General features: G+C 29.8%; 1 protein-coding gene across 5 annotated transcripts in view; it reads right to left on the bottom strand.

Moving 5' to 3' along the window:
* Positions 1 to 2,086: 2,086 nt before the first annotated feature.
* Positions 2,087 to 18,082, bottom strand: part of LOC134715971 (protein FAM53A-like) — a 37,807-nt gene continuing 21,811 nt past the window's right edge. For all 5 annotated transcript variants that reach the window (XM_063578582.1, XM_063578585.1, XM_063578583.1 and 2 more), the window contains 4 exons: positions 17,315 to 17,375; positions 14,261 to 15,033; positions 9,119 to 9,172; positions 2,087 to 6,446 (listed from right to left, as the gene is read on the bottom strand). In XM_063578582.1, coding sequence (XP_063434652.1) covers positions 6,162 to 6,446; positions 9,119 to 9,172; positions 14,261 to 15,033; positions 17,315 to 17,375 — 1,173 coding nt within the window. In that variant the 3' untranslated portion in view covers positions 2,087 to 6,161. The remainder of the gene's footprint in view (positions 6,447 to 9,118; positions 9,173 to 14,260; positions 15,034 to 17,314; positions 17,376 to 18,082) is intronic.

Below are 18,082 nucleotides of genomic sequence, written 5' to 3'. Positions count from 1 at the left end.
ACATAAGATTACTTCCAATGATGTCAAAAATATTACCACAAACATTGGCAGAGCCAAAAAATTATATATAAACACTGTATAATAGTGCCAAAGGAAGTTATTAGCTCACACTGACAGTTTGAGTCATTATCATCAATTTGCAAACATCATCCAACTGTTTGTCCATTTACTTTTACAATGTTATCTTCTGTGTAACTTGTGAGCTAATGAGTCCCAAAGTTTGAAAGAACAATGTTTTAATATCATTTACATGTTTGAGAATCCAATATAAAAATTCTTTTTTCATTTATTATTTTATCTAATCAAATTGATTAAAGTCCTTAAATTGCTGTTTGCAGTTTTGCCAAGGAGTGAAGAAACATTTATAAGTGTTCAACGGTCTGTTGAATATGTATGCCTTACTTATTTTGTCCTATAGATTCTTGATTTATCTCCCTTTCAATAACTGGTGTAGAATGTTTTTACTGAGGAATGAGATTTAACTATAGACCAATCTGTCTGTACAAGGAACATTTTTGTAGTATGTTCTTAGATGATTTACTCTCATTTTGAGCTACTAAGGCCAACACAATAATATCTTTGGTTAAAATAAAACATGAGTAACAAAATAACAGCGAACTAGTACCATTACTCTTGAATTTCAAAAGTGACTTTCTTTAAAACCAATTTGACCTCCATTTTGTCTGATATCAATATACCAATTGGATTGGATGGAATGTTCTCAAGTTATCATATCAAATTGACTAAATGCTAATAAAAGTGCTATTTTGAAACAGACTAGAACCATAACTCAAATCTGGAATATGTGAATATTGTTAATATCGAACTTGACCTGAATTTTCATCAGTAACAGTACATTAAAATCAGCATTAGTCGAAGTAGTTCTCTAGTAATTGCATGGAAACTACATATAAACTTAGACTCACTTATTGCCATTTTCAAAATCAATCATGGACCATAACTCTAGAACAGCAAAAGAGAATATCTTCTATCTTGAACTTGATACCCATGACTACACCAGTATCAACAAATTGGATTAATTATAATTCTTTGGATATAAATTTTGTCAGATTTTTGTTGACAAATGCAAATCTTCAAAAAAGTTAAAATTAAATCGCATAACACATGTTCAACCCCACACAAAATGTTATTGCCTGTCCCAAGTCAGGAACATCTGGCCATTGTAAGTCTTGTATGTTTTTTTTTTTAAATTTTGGTTCATTTATATGTTTTAGAGTTTAGAGTGATGTCAGTTTTCTCATTTCTCACATTTTTGTTCAGGGGACAACTGAAGCCCGCCTCTTGGTGCTGGATTTCCTGCTGTGTTGAAGACCCATTGGTGGCCTTGTGCTGCTTTCTGTTCTTTGGTTGGATTATTGTCATTTGATAATTCCCTGTTTCCATTCTAAATTTTAAATAACTCAAATACAGCACAATTGACACATAAACTCCCATTTTTTGTATCAGAAACAACATATTAAAATTTGAAAGTATTTGTAGAACAGTTGTCAAGTTATTGCATGAACTTATTTTTCTATTGAAAAAGCTGATTAACAAACTATTTTTTCAAAAATCTCTATGTCTTGAAATAATAGTACAAAGAAAAGGAGGCATTGTACAATCTTATTTTATTTCATATGCTTGTTATAGTCGAAGTGGTCTTTATGGATTTGATTTGCTTTTTGGTGTTTTAATGCCACTCTTGGACTATTTCCTGGCAGTCATTTTTTATTGGTGGAGGAAGCCGCAGTTCCCAAGAAAAAAACATTGACCTTTGAAAGAAAAAAATAACAATCCTAGTGAATTAAGATTGGATTTGAGTGAACCCGCAAAAGCAGGGTTCTAACTCACAACCTCAGTGTTGACTGGCTAGAAGTAGTAACTACCATACTGAGATCTGGCCACAGAGGCATCCTGTTCTTTATGGAGGTACCGGTAGTTTGAATAATCATTGTGTAATTTTCAATACACATGGAATATCTCTGCAAACAACAATTCCTCAAGCTTTATGTGATACAGCTACTTTGAAAATTATTCACAGATCTTTGAATATCCAGCACTGAGTGATCTTAAGAAGAGAAGAAAACAAATTTAAATTATTTATTAAACTCTAACATTGTGTCAACACAAAAAGTAATAAATATGGTCACCATAGTAACACAAAAATCTGCTGTATATTTACATCAACAATATCAACATGAAATGGTAAACAATAGATGGATTTATGTTGGAAATGAAATGGATTTTTAACAATGTTCTGGATTTAAACAGGAAACAATGGGGGATAACTCCCTTTGGAATATAAATGCATTGCAACTGCTATTTTGAAAATACAATTTGGACAAATAAAGAGTTTTTAAGATTTTCTTTTATTTGTTTCGCTTTGAATTCATTAACCTTGTCAGTGGTACAACTCTTGAATTCTTAAGTATGTAGTAATACAATAGATAGTAAAAATATAAAACTTTGTATGTAATTATACACAAAAATAAAACAATCTTTCTTCTCAATTCATACTTTCATAAAATAAACCATATTCAACTAAAAAAATTGGTCAATAGATATTGTACTTGTCAGTCACTATAGAAATTTTATATTTCATTAAATTTCAAGTTATTGTTGCTGATTTTACATGAGGCATAGAGAGCATGTCCAAATTTCTTTGTGCAGACTATTTAACTAAGATATTTTGCAAATATATTGAAATTCTATTTATCATTTAAAACTTGCTTTACACTAATATTCTGTGCACAAAATAAATTAAAAATAAATCTATCTTATATTCATAATTTATAATTATAAACAATCTCACTTTATCACACAAGATTATCATATAATCTCTCTATTCAATAATTAAATCTTGAACAAATCTTTTTCATAAATAAACAAAACTTTCTCTGAAAGCACAAACTCCGTCACCTTGCATATTTCAAAACATAGGGAGTCTACAATCTGTACTTAAAAGTTTATGTTTATCATATACTCTGTATAAGCTCCTTTCTAAGGATCACCACTATATATCTTGGTTCTCTGTTTTGTGTATTGGTTATCACATATACCTAACATTTTGTCCGTGAATGAGAGCAGTCACTGTTTAAAATGTATATTAGAATGAAACCATCTTTTCTTAATGCCCTTTACAAATGCTCAGCAACTCTTCGAACTAGGCATTGGTGCTCATGACAAAAATAATTTTAAACGCTCCTAGCACTAGAAGATTATCAGCCTTTTTCAGTCAGTATTTGTTTATTTGGATGAGAGATTTAATACTATTAAATAGTGTAGTTAATGGAACCCATGCCATTTAAACCAATTTATTTGACTCCTTCTGTAATAAATGGATAAAATCTTTCCAAGAAATACAGCACTGCAAATGAGTTTTTAGATGTAATCTAGGCATATTTCAATATCATAATTTTAACCAATTAAATAAAATCATTTGACAAAGCATGTATGTGTCTTTAGATATAAGTTTAACTTAATTCCAAAAAGAAACAGAAGGACAAGTCTATAAGTCTACCAAAAAATTACACAGGATCAAATATATTCCATTTACATTTTGATCTCACTTCGAATTTGGAAATTTAAACATTATGTTAAATATTTTGTTTGTAATAAGACTAAATAAAAGCTCTATTAAGCTTATTTCTGTCTTTTTATTTTCATCTGTAGATAAAACTTTTGAACTTGAAAATAAACATCTACATGTATAAACAAATTTGAAATAGTGTACACAGAGGGTCCCGTTACAAAAATATAACAATTTACATGGTGTTTTTTTCAGTGCCTTCAATACCATTCATAGAATTAACTATGACAAGTGTCAGATTATTCACATTTAAAAATGAAATTTGAAAGTAATTATCAAACTTGTAAACTGGTCAAGAAATAGTATAATCTTGACCACAGATTTGTCCAAGCCTAATCATTCATACATAATCAGACTGATTTTAAAACTTCTTCAAACAAAATAGATTTTAAATTATAAATCAAAAAACCACAAAGTGTTCATTTTTTAAATCTAAAAAAGGTAAACAAATAACTTTATAATAAGTACTTACAGATTAAATTATTATAAGCTGTTGTACTCTTTTAATTAAAACATGATTTGTTCATAGTATTGATAACACTCAACCTTGACCCTTTAACGGTATTAATCCATTCATAATCTCAAAAGTCTTGTCAAATTTTCTGTCAGTAATCTGATCTTAAGCTTAATAAAAATATATAGTCATCAAAATAAATTAGATTGAAAAATGTTTTCTGCTTAATCTTGTATTTTATTTTCAATTTTGCATTCAGAAAAAGGTCAGGTCGACTTAATTATACATTATTCATCAGAAAATTATATTTCAGACATAAGCATTGTTTCCAAAAATCTGGAATGTTTAGTGTAATATGATAGTCCATAACAGGAAAAAACATCCATATTTTCTCCTCAGACTGAAAATGTCTAACGTTCAACCATCATTAAAAAACTTTTAGAAAAAAATCGCTGAATTTATCAAATGAAATATGTTATTTTAATATCTTATAAAAATACCCTGAATTGTAAGAACTGATGGCAAATATGTTATAAGCTGTAACAGCCAGACTTAGTGATGACCAATTTTCTTGTGAAGGGTCAGTTAATTTAATAATTACTGTACAGTTTTTGCAATTAATACAGATATGTGAAATACACCCGATTTTAAAAAAGGTTGATATCCATTGTTTTAGTACTCAAAATTAAGTGTGACCAATGAAAATGTAATTTATGTCAAACTATGTAAAACATGTTAGCTTCTAACTAATGTGACACTAGCTACCATACATTGGAGTATTGTTCTATCTACTTATGTCAAATGACAAAAAGATGGATAAATATGTGTAACTAAATAATCACAGTGATGGTAAATAGTATTAAACTTGTACAAAATTTAACAAAGTAGACCTAGGATATGGGATCCAGTCATATAAAATCCTTAGTAGAAAAAAAGAGTACTAAAATGCTGGAAGTTGAAGAACATTGAAAGTAATAGGGCCAAGAATTAGTGGTGTTCCTCCTCTAATTAACAAAGATAATATTTGATATTTTTCAAAGAAATACCGGAAAGTCATCTGGAAACCCATTACGGTAAATGTACTGACAAATGAATTATTTCCCTTCATCCAGGTCTATTCACTAAGTCAACTGTACAAGACACTTTTAATATAACACCTCCATAGTAGTAATACATTCAATTAACTATTGGTGACCTTCTAGTCATATTCTATGTGTTTATACTGCAGTATGGCCTGTGACGTTACATGTAATGATTTGAATGTAAGTAATTTAAAAACTACAATACAGTACTGTGACATCATCATCTATTGAACATTTTTAGTTGCCTGAAGTTCATATTACAATAATGACTCATGCTGACAAAGTTTCTTTGTTGTAGTAACCTCCCTTGATCTTGCCGAAAATTATGACAACTAATTTTCTTAACTTTGATATTCATTATGCAGTTTTGGAAACACTTAACTGATCACAACCTTTTCAATAATACCTTTATTTCTCCTTCTAAAGGATAACAATATATCACAAGGCTAGGCAGAATTTCACAATATCATTGCAGTGCAATCTTTAACTTGTTTGACAAATAACCATTCATTTCTACAGAAATTATCATGTAACTATATAATAATTACTCAAATTATATATTGTGATTCATAATGAATACAAAATACAAAATCTTATGAAGATAACACTAATTACTATGTAATTCTTGGTCATTTTAACCTTTCAAGTGATTATATATGTACAGGTGTGACTGAGTTTGCAAATTACGTACAACCCATAATAGGTTTGTTTATATTTTAATGCACTAGCTGACGAAGAAGTCCAAGACACTGAATGAGATCTATTGTTTCTTACAGAAGAACAAGACTTGAATTAAAATGAACAGAACATTTTTAAAAGTATTTAGAATTTTTAAATACCATTATCAATGAAAAACATTTCAAACCCTATAAAAGAATCAAAAAAATGCCAGTACATTGTATTCTCTAACATCTTAAATCAATAAAAAGAAATACTGAACGTTTTAAAACATTATTTAAAGCTAAACAATATTAGGCTTAATCACAGCAGAATATCAACAAAAACAACCAACAAAAAAAATCATTCATCAATTTTCTTAATGATTTTCAATTTGTTCTAAATCAAGGTCTTCCTGAAGCTTGAAAATTTCTTCATCTTCATCATCATCACCAACAAGTTTTACTGGACCTTTGACAAGAGAATCGTCATAATTTTCACAGTCAATAAATTCTGTACTATCACTGCGACAATGTTCCATCTCTGTTATGGGACTTGTCCGTGATTCCATAGCAGCTTTCAATGGAAAATCATTGTCTAATGGAGAACTAGCAATTGGCATTAAACTCATCACAGACTCTAATTCTTCATGAAATCTTGATTTCTGAAATAATGTTTAAAATTTGATTAAAACTGCACAAAATTCATGTTACTGTGGAATTTGGATATTCTAAATAAAAAAAAATCCATACATGTACATTGAATCAATGAATATCTTAGTTTCTAAATGCATATTTTTTTTACCTAGGAAATCTACAACTATTATATTGAAAAGTACAATGAATCAATAATATATGAATGACAACCTAAGCTTCCTAAACCTCAAACCTAAAAAAACATAATATCAATCAATAGAAATTGGAAAATCCAGGGAAAAAATTACATTTCCATCTACCAGTATATATATGAAGATTATGAATAGATTTAACATTTATCTAAGATTACAAGGAATTAATAGTGTGATTGGCAAAGAAATGTTAGAAAGTCCCAATTAACCTGTAAATTTCTACTTTGCATCTATATTCCTCTAGTACTGTTATCAAGGTAAAGCAAACAATTCTGCTTAAAATGGTGCTAGGGTTTACACTGAACTAAATTTGAGCTTTTGTTCAATGTTGAAGGTCACCAACACTTTGAAACAGCATTAAAAATGGTTGTTTGGTTATTTTGTTTTTCTCTTCAATTGTTTTAAAGGATTTTTTTTATTATGTCCTGAAAAAAACAACTTAACTATCACAAGTACATCCAGTTTTAAACCATAGTCTTCATAATAATTCATTATTCAGACAAAGAAAAAAGTTCAAATTTTATCACATTGAGTTTTATTAAATCATCAATTGATTGTATAATAAATAGTGAATTTCTATAATTACACAAAAAGAGATATGCCAACAAGCCAACCAAATGGGGAAAGTATTTATATTCACAGCAGTCATTTAGTTTTTGGTCTGTTAAGCTTATTATTGATCTATCTATATTTGAACTCAAAAGTCGACTTAGCTGTGTCAAAAACATATTTTGTAATTTACTGATATAATGACATTTTTTTCTATACAGCTGACATATTATAATATTTATACAATTAAAACTACAAAAACTGTTGAGTCATCATAAATTACTTTCTGTACCAGTACGTGCGTTCTTAATTTTCATTTTATCTATGATTTAAAAAGATTTCAATAGATAAACAAAATCTAAAATATACTAATTTTGATAATAAAATCACAAAAATGTCCTACTATAAGTGGAAATAACAGTTGTGTAGGTGTGTTTGTTTAAGTTTTTATGAGGTATCAGAGTTTGTATAATTACAAGTTCGTGTTGACATACAACTTCAGATTTTGTAATTGAATAAATGAATCCTTGAAATAACACTGAAACCAAATTAACTTAGTCACTATAAGTGCCCTTGGTCTACCTTAAGATTTGAGATTGATAGTAGCTTTTAGTGTTATGTTTACAACTTTGAAATATTTTTCAAAGATCAATTTAGTAGACAGTAACAATTACTGACAGCTTTCTTAAATTATTTCTCTCTGATTAGCAGTAACTTAATTTAAAATATCAAATTCAGTTAATGAGGAAATAGAGATACCAAATTATCCTTTGCTGTACGATTTTCAATGGCAAATCAGTTTGAAAACTGAATTCCTTCTATTTTTCTATTTAAATGAATTCAATTCTAAAATTGCTGACAATCCAAAACATTAATTTACATTGCTGATTCTTAAAGAAGTATGCAAATACATACACTACTAAATTGCTTCGCTGAGTGCAGCTTGATACCATCGCAGAGGTTGAACCCTGAACAGCTGGCGCAAATTTGGACACAATATTCAAGCTTGATACTGTCTGAATTTGGATTGTGTTTAAATTTTTGACATAGTATAGATTTCTGATACAAAATAAATGTCAAGATCTTATGAATCTATTGCGCAATACTTGCAGTTGAAGATTTTTCTTGTAACTTTGAAAAAAATTTGAAAAAAAATTTGAACCCCTGCAAATAATTGGAACCCCCAAACGTTTTTAATCACCTCTTTCTGCAATTACCCGCACACTCAATTCCAGCCTTTCCTTTGTATTAGGGAACCTTGTAGTACAATTTCAGAGAGATCCATACTTTTAAACAAAAGTTATTGTCTGGAAACTAGAAAAATGCTTGTTTTTGGCCCTTTTTGGTTCCCAATTTCAACATTAATTGGACAATGACCCCAAAACTCAATCCCAGCCTTCCTTTTGTGATATTGAACTTTTTGGTACAATGTCAGAGAGATCCATACACTTACATGTAAGGTATTGGCCAGAAACTCCAAAATGTTTGTTTTTGGCCCTTAATTCCTAAACTGTTGGCACCATAACCCCCAAAATGAATCCAAACCTTCTACTTGTGGTGTAATTTCAGAGCAATTGAAAAATACTTATACACAAGTTATTATCCCGAAAGTAGAAAAATGCTCGTTTTGGCCCCTAATTCCTAAACATTTGGAACCATTATCCCTAAAATCAATCCCTACCTTCCCTTTGTGGTATTGAACCATCTTATCAAAGTTCATAAAGATCCATTCAGTTGAACTAAATAAAGTCATCATAGATACCAGGACTAAAGTTATTGTCCAGAAATTAAATGTGTCTTCGGACGACAACATCATACCATTATACGATCCCAATTTTTTTCCGGAGGTTGTATAGAAACTTAATATCGACCGAGTCAAAAGGCTAAGGACTATATGTAAGATATCTATCTTATTCAAAAGTCTGTTATAATATACAAACCTCTTTGCCCAAAGTAGGTACTGGTGTTGATTTTGGAAACTTCTCATAAGCTGTCTGAAAAAAAAAATCCAACATTTTAAGAGATGTCATTTCAATTCGAATACTTTTACGTAACAACAATAAAAAAATTCTGACATAAACATATTTTTCTAGTTGTTAGCAAGTCAAAATAGCTTTGAATCTCAACCAGAGGATATTCACATGTTATTATAATATGCAATATTCAGCATTCATTTCAACCTATATTCAGCTATACAGGTGTGTTAAATATCTTTTTTGTAGGTCTTCATTTCAAATATTCAAATATGACGAAAGAAATAATACACTTGTCACTTAATCTTTAAAAGCGTAATAAGGAACAATAAATTAATACCTAAATAAAATGAAACTTGAATTAAAGGTATTTTTTTTATTGAGGTATACAATAATAAAACCCCTGGACTATAATCTAATCTTAAAAGATTTAGCACCTAACAATATTAGCACTTGTAAGAGTGCAGTTAAATAACCACGTCACTGATTTATCGGTAGACCGTTCCAAAGTATATCTTGACATATAAAGTTAACCTTCTGGACTCTTATTGTCAATATTATGTGTACAAACTAAGCCCTTTTAAGTTTAAATGGTGCCTTAAAATGATAAGATAATATTGATTCTTCAAATAAAATGACCAATGTTCATATGTTAAATACACCATTAAAAGTGGATAAACATGTCAAAGCGTTTTACTTGACCATATTTATCATCGTATTGGACAATGTGATATACTTGTTAAAATTGACACTATCTTATCCACATTAACATGAGCTTCAGACATTTATGATATCAGCAAAGTCAGTCTGTCCTTGAATTTAAATGTAGTTCAGAGTATTCATTGGGATAGCTAGTGAATGGGTTGTGAAATACCTCCCTCCCTCTTTCTCTCACTCATTTCCATTTATTTAATCAACAAAGATTATTTCAGACGCTAAGATTTGGGTATCTTATTTGAAAATGGTTCTAAAGCAGGAGCCTTTAGTCCAGCAGTTGTTGTTGTCGGTTGTCTACCATTGATTTTCTTATGTTTCAATTTAGATCAAGCCATTGGGTATTTTTTCTACATGTTTCACATTTTTTTTCTCCCAGTCGGAGTCCTTGGGAGCTTATTGTACACTACAGTTAGGGTTTTCATTGTTAAATGGCTGTAGTTTGTTCTCATCCCTGTCATTTTGGTCTTTGATGGATAGTTCTCATTGTCAACCATATCATAATCGTTTCAATTTATCCAGTCTGAGATCTGAATTTAATATAACTGAGTCAAGTCTTAATTTTCAAATTCTGACTGCCACAATGAATTTATTCTTAACAATTATAACCCAAATTTCTGTTACCCAATACTACAAGTGGAACTATCTCATAACAGATTTTTTTTTGTGTTTGTAACATCTTGATCAGAAGAAAGAAAATATGATCATTATCCATGCTATTTTTGTATAAAATACTTTATGTACCTTAGTCACATAACTATAGCCTTGGACAAAATTAGTTGACAAGTTAGGCAAAACATTTCATCAATTTTTTTTGTACTCCTAACAATGGCGATGTATCTGAAGTCTTACAAGTGCTGACAAGCTCCCTTTTTGAAGAATAAAATCTTGAGGTATTTTAATTGTGCATATTTTTTTACTTTATTTTATGGACATTTAGCAAAAAGATTTGGCGAAAAGTCAAACAATTTTCTACATTAGATCTTGTTCTAGATTTTAAGTATGTGTTGGTAACATGCAATATTTATATGTTACCTATAAGCATGCTATTATTGCATGTTGAAATTTTAAGCAACGACATAAAAACCAATGAAAAGGATAGTAAAAATCCCCCAGATAGTACAAAACTCGTAAAAAGTAAATGATCCTTTTCAACTTTAAGAACAAAACATTATTAATTATTTACAAAAACATATAAGGTGTCACCTGTGTTTTAAAGATCTTTTAAACAGATATAAGGACGATAATACATAAAAACATACATAAAAACGTTCTTGTGAACCTTATACCTAATACAAGACAATTTTTTGCAAGATCAAATTATATTTTTCTCAATGTAAAGGTTTATATACACAAACGTGAAATCAAGCAGAAAAACAATCAATTTAGATATTCAATACTGGTGCTTTATATTTACAAAAGACACAGTTTTATAGCCAAAATCATCAATATTCATTACAGCAATACACATTGAAGTAAAGTCAAAGGTTGACAAAAAACTGTATATACTAATATCATGTGGTTTCAAGTTTGAAAATAGGACAAAGTTTATTGATCAGAAACTATTTATGGGTTTCTTCATTCCTATATGTATAACCAGTTAAATTACAATCAATTTAAATGTTTGAATAGAAAAATGTACATTGAACTGTAAAATATTTTTTATTCCTTTAAAATAGCTCTATATATATATGAAATTATAATCAACTTTATGATGGCTTGTCATTCTCTTGTAATGAATTCAATAACCTGTTTTAAAACCATTCACCGATATTTCAATTTGATTTGTAATGATAAAAGCCATCCCTTTGTTTTATAATATTTTGAACAAGGAAATATTCCTGATTGTCAATTGCACAATAAGTTTAATACATGTATTTAGTTTGGAATGCATTGGCTTTTGTTTTAATTCACACCCAATGTTTTCATCCTTTGATCATACAGTTCCTGTGCATAGATTGTGCATTTTAATTTTGTTTTTCAGCAATGAAAAACTTCCTCAACATTTCAATTCAGAATGAATACAATTTTCCCTCAATCTTTGAAAATTGGTACCCATAAAATTAAATGAATCAACAATAGATATATTATTAGACCTTCTAAGGCTTCTTTCTTTTTAACTCATTCTTGTGAAAATCTTGCTTCAATCTTTTAATTTCAAAGTGAAATAAAAATGAACATGTCTTTTGTTCAGTGGTTGCCATTTGTTGATGTGGTTCATCAAGCGTTTTTTCGTTTCTTGGTTTTTATATATAGGTTAGACTGTTTGTTTTCTTGTTTGAATTGTTTTACAATAGTCAATTTGGGGTCCTTTATAGCTTGCCATCAGTGTGAGCAAAGGCTCGGTGTTAAAGGCCATACTTTGAACTATAATTTTTATCTTTTTTATACATTGTGACTTGGAAGGAGAATTGTCTCGTTGACACTCATACCACATCTTCTTATTTATATATCTATATGCTTTGGTAATGTTAAACATAAGCAGTGGTAAAAAGATATTTTAAGTAACCAATAATTTCTATAGAATTTTCTCAAGTTAAATAAATAGGAATATAGGAAAGTGTGGTCACAATATTTCAATTTCAAACAATTCTAGAATCAATATGAAGCACAAACAAGTTCAACTTTCATTGTCATACTATTTCAAACACAACAAAATAGTTTGCTGAATCAAAATTTTGCAATTTGCCAAATTATGATACCATAGACCTTGGATGCTATCATGCTACCCTTGTTGTGTGTAAGAGTTCATCAATTATGAAAGTCTAAAAACTAGACTTCAATCCAAAAGTGTGAAAATGGATCAAATTAATAAAGTCTTTGTGTGGTAAAGTGTTAAAATCTCTCCCACATAATATGTATAATGACTAAATCTTGTGAACCTACATAATAGTCTAGAGGTATTTCACAAAGGTCATAATAGAGGTCTTTACAAAGGTGCTACACACCTAAAAGGTGAAAAGTTGACAAAATATAATTCACTACGAGACTTACGAGAAAAAATAATACTTAAAAAGATATCAGGCAAATATCAATGAGACAGAAAACTAACTACACACAATAAAATGGACATCAAAACTTATTTACTGTCAAACAAGTAGACTTGTTTTTAATTTGTTGCATAGTTGTTTCTTCCTCTCCTTTTAATCAAACTGGGATTCAGTTAAATTATTGTGTGGTTACCATTAGTTTGACATAGATTAGAGTGAAGTGACTGAAGTCTCTGATTGGTCTGGGCCTCTGTCACTAAACTCAAAAGATGTATATACAAGGCTGGTAAATTATTTAAAGAGTGAGTAAATTTTATACATAACAAGTCACTAGCATAAGCTAATTGAGACTTCCACTCAAAATGCCAAGTCTGTTTCTATTAAATATTTAACATGTATAAAGGACATTAAATATTTAACATGTATAAAGGACAGCTTTTCAAACCATAACCATACACAAAGGGGGCTACAATACTACAAGACTGTAAAATATGAATTTTCCATCCAAAAAAATATAAAAGGTTACAATTCGTGAAATTTTGTGGTAAAGCCTTGTGCAATCTTGAAACCTAACATTTATACCAATTACATAAGCATGCCTTTAAATAAAACACTTTCTTTAAATAAATCTCTTTCAAAAGTCCTATTTTTGTCAGTCTCTGTTTAATACCCATACAACCTTTAAAGATCAAGTAAACCAAGATTATGTTTGCAATATACAAAGGCTTAACAAAAATCCTGCTGTTAGTCAATTTATCTATAAAAGGTTCCTGAACTTTCAATTCAGCAAAAAAATATTGAACAAAACAACTGTAAAAATCAGTTTGAGCTTTAAACTGATTTGAAAAATGACACTGACATACATAGAGGAAAACTATATCTATAACCTATGAATTATGTATGAAGTACGTGTTAAAACATAGCAATTCCTGAGATTCTTACTCCTATTTAAATGATAAATGACTTTTGCCCCCCAAAAAGAGAAGAATTTTAAGATTATTTTCTTTAAATTACTGGGAAGTGCAGCCTTGATAGTACATGTAGTACATATTTAGCTGCAGTAAGCTGACCGATTTAACTGAAATCTTTAAATATTGAATTCATCAGCAATATCTATTAGAAACAGCACATTAACAGTCTTCACGCTTAACCACAACTTCAAGTTTATGGCCCAGGCTCATAAGATTAAATTCAGGCTTGTACAAATATTCTCTACAAGTCAACAGAAACAAACAAAAAGTTGGGGTTAGGGCTTGTGGACTCAAAACTTAACTGTCAAGGCTGTATTTAACTTAAATATATTTTATATACATGTAGAGTAAAGATAGTTTTCTGTCTCATTGACACTTACCACGTATATATACTATTAAAGATAGACTAATAATAAGTAAATCTACACAATTACCTCTGTCATTTTGTGAAAGTTTAATTTTGGTCGATGCTCATAATCTCTGCGACGTTTAATACCACATTTTCTGTCGTAGAGAACTGAAGGTTGTGATCGACACCGAGGTATTTTATTACGATGATGGTGATGGTGATGATGATGTACTAACTGTACAGATGAAGTTGATCCTGAGGCGTTACTACACGAAATCTCATCCTCAAAAGAAAGACTACGGTTTTTAAAAGCATTGAATTTGTTAAAAGTTGTTTGTTCAAGCCATGATGCACCAATGGGACTATACATGTTGTCATAACAACCGGGATATGTAGATGCTGAAAGTGGACGAGGTACGGGAGATTCCGGTGGTGTAAAAATATCACAGTGTAAATGATCACTAAATGCTGGACTAAAATGATGTTCTTTATCAATGACAGGAATTGGCTTCCAAACTTCCGTTTCTTTTGGCTGCCATTTTGATGTCACATCAGTACAATGTCTTTTGGTGGGCGGGTCTACGGAATTCCCGTTATCACAGGCTGTTGAGATCTGAGACAATTCATCCTCACAAATATCCTGACTTGTTTGTTTATGTGGAGACAGTTTACTCCTCTGTAAGTCTTGGCTTGATCTTCTAGTCTCTTTTCTAGATAAAATGTCATCATGATATGAGCGTCGGCCATCTGTCCTATGATGACCCTCGTCAGATTTCTTACGAATGGAATGAGGTTCTGTTTTTGTAAGACCAGAAATTCGGTCCCCAGAATTTAATTTAACCGTCCATACTTTTTTCCCTGTAAAAGGAAATCTATCGTTTATACATAAATAGATGTAATATAATATTTAAAATTCATTTTGTTATTCTTTAATAATACACCTTATCACTATTAGCCTATTCGGCCGGCTGACCCGGCCCCTCGACCTTTTGACGCATACAACAATCACTTTTCCATTGTGGCATCAGATATTTTGTTTTATGACGTCAAGATTTTACGGGAACCTGTGATATCCAGTAATGGAGGACAAATAGCAATAAGGTGTATAGTTATCACAATAGATTTTTAAAATATAAAGATTTTGATGACTACTTTGGATAAATCTTTTTTTCTCCCTCATAAAGGTTTGTAAAACAGCAACATGTATAACTCTCATTTCTATAATGACCACACCAAGTCAATTAAAATATTTCAATGTCAGCTATAAATTTTCATGGTTATTTACATTCAATAGATATGATTTTAACAGAACACATTAATCTAGATTATTTTCATTTGAAAAAAAATGGATTTCAGGTTTAATTTGTAGTGTTATGTGTGAACATGAAATTAACAGGAAATTGTCTTTATTGCTAACGTTAATTAATTCAAACACAATATAGGTCAAGCCTATTTAAAAACATTCAAATAGGATTAACACAGGATTTTGTGAATGTAATAACCAACTAGGTTCCAAATAATTGATATTAAAATTTAGCATTGAATGAAAAGAAATGGAAGGATTTATTTTCTGATGGTGTTAGGGAGTGAAAACCAACCTTCAGGATGAATTACACTAATAAAAGTGTTTTTTTTTGTTGTTGCACAGAATGACAATCTTTACAATATCATTTCAATTGACTTTACATAAGTATAATTCCTTTCAATTAGTTCTATGTACACGTTTATAAAAAAATGCACTATCTACGCATTTAATATGATGGAATGCCTTTAAATTCATTGAATTACAGAGAAAACTTAGATAACCTTAAAAACTCTAGAAAACTTATATCTTAAAGTCTTTTGGTCTTATATAGATAAAAATGCACTTTGTTAACTAGAATTGACTAAATACCTATTTAATTTTTTATCTCTATGCATTCAAATTAAATTTTTATCGCTGTGCTATGACAAATGACTAAACACAATTTTGAAATAGACGTAAATGAATTGACAACTCCAGTGTGATCTAAAGGAGATATTAATTCTATTTTATATTCAACTTCTAATAATACCCCTTCAAGACATTACTATAGAAGATCAAATTTGTTGTTACGTCAATTTTCGCTCTGATGAACTAGATAAAGAAACATAAAAGGGCTCATTGGCGATAAATCCCTGCAAGGAATAATTTGATAATATATATTTTTAAATGAGCGACCTTACCTAGGCTTTTAATAATTTGGGGAGGACACTTTTTAGAATAGTGATTATAAACAACGATGACATAACTTTTCAGAGTTTAAAAGAGATAAGTGCACTAAACCTTATAAAATAATTCAAAATAAGTATGGTACTTAATTTCTTGTCCACAATAAAAATCGTGGTAAGCAAATAAATCTCTTTGGTCGGGTTGTTGTCTATTTGACATTTCCATTCTCAATTCTTTATGGTTTTATTCTCTGTATGAAATTCATTTTTTTTTAATGGGAGTCTGACATCAAATTTCCCATTTCAATACTATGGTTTTATACTCTGTATGAAATTTGATTTCTTTTAAATGGGAATCTGACAACTAATATTAAAAGGGTTATTCAGTCTTGCTGACCCTTTTCAGTAAAATAGTTACTCAAACTTCAAATCTTAAGGGGCACTTAGTAGAGTGAAATTTTTCCAATCTAGTAATGGTGTTAAAATAGATATCTGACTATTAAATTTCAAATCAAGATAATAAATACCTTCCAAAAATAATCATTCTAAATCCCGACCAACATATATATACAAAAAAATGATCATTTAAAATGAATTTAGATTATTATTGCTTCTTTTCTAATAATATTACATGAAAGTAACAGTGAGAATATGTTTTGAATTACCTCAAATCACCTAATAATGACTAGTTCTCACAAAAATCAATAAAAATCTTGGCCTACTTAAAGAATTGGGTCCTTTTAAATAGGAAACATGCAATAACTCCCTCTTTTTCTGATGTTTCTTGAAAAATAGCCAGATATGATTTTGTTTGTTTGCTACTACCATGATTTGATTTCTGAATACTTGTCCACAACCAGTATACTCAACAGAAGAGATTATACTGTTGGCCCAAAGGAAATATTTACAAACAGAGGTTTTCTATTATTAGATCATGGCATAACATTACCTGAGCCTTTAATGGCTGCCTCAGCATTCTTGGACAATTTAAACCCTTCTCCTGGCTGTATCTACAATTACAAAACACTTATGTTAAGTCTTTACTACAAATTTACAATGTAAATGTCCAGTCATGGCTTCATTATGAAATCGGTCTCCACCTTCAACAAACAACTAAAATCTCTTACTTAAGTTCTTTGGTAATAGTGTGGCTAAGTTATAGGGAACATCATAAATTTTAGTACATGTTTTTAATAACCGATGCCCAAAGGTAAATGCAATTATGATTTAAAAGCGTTTTATAGAAAAGGACAAAATATATTTACTTATAACAAAAGCAACACAATGACGCTTAAATCTTCATAAGAACATTAAAAAGCTGGAATATATGTTTCTTTTGAAATCAAACTAATTGAAACATCAGGTGAAACCTTTAATTTCTATTCTGTTAATAACAAAAGTAGATCACAGTGACCTTCTTTTTCTTTTATGGTGACAAACAACTAATAACTGGGCAATTAAGTTAAAATTACTCTGACATGTTTGATAAAAGTTGTTGACATTGTGAGAATCACTCTTCAAGTTATCTTTGAACACTCAATAAATACTTGTCTAGCTCATAAAATACTTGAGAATTTGTCCTATCATACCTCAAAAGCTAAATTTGATTTAAAAAAAATTGCTGATATATTTTGCGCAGTGTGATAAAGGGTGGATGAACGATTGGCATACAGTTCAACAGTATTTGGAATTTATGTTTTGCCAAGACTTTAGTTGT

This window comes from Mytilus trossulus, chromosome 4 (genome assembly GCF_036588685.1).
Source record: "Mytilus trossulus isolate FHL-02 chromosome 4, PNRI_Mtr1.1.1.hap1, whole genome shotgun sequence".
NCBI lineage: Eukaryota > Metazoa > Mollusca > Bivalvia > Mytilida > Mytilidae > Mytilus > Mytilus trossulus.
The sequence above is the reverse complement of the archived record's forward strand: the minus strand, read 5'-3'. Positions and strand labels throughout refer to the sequence as shown.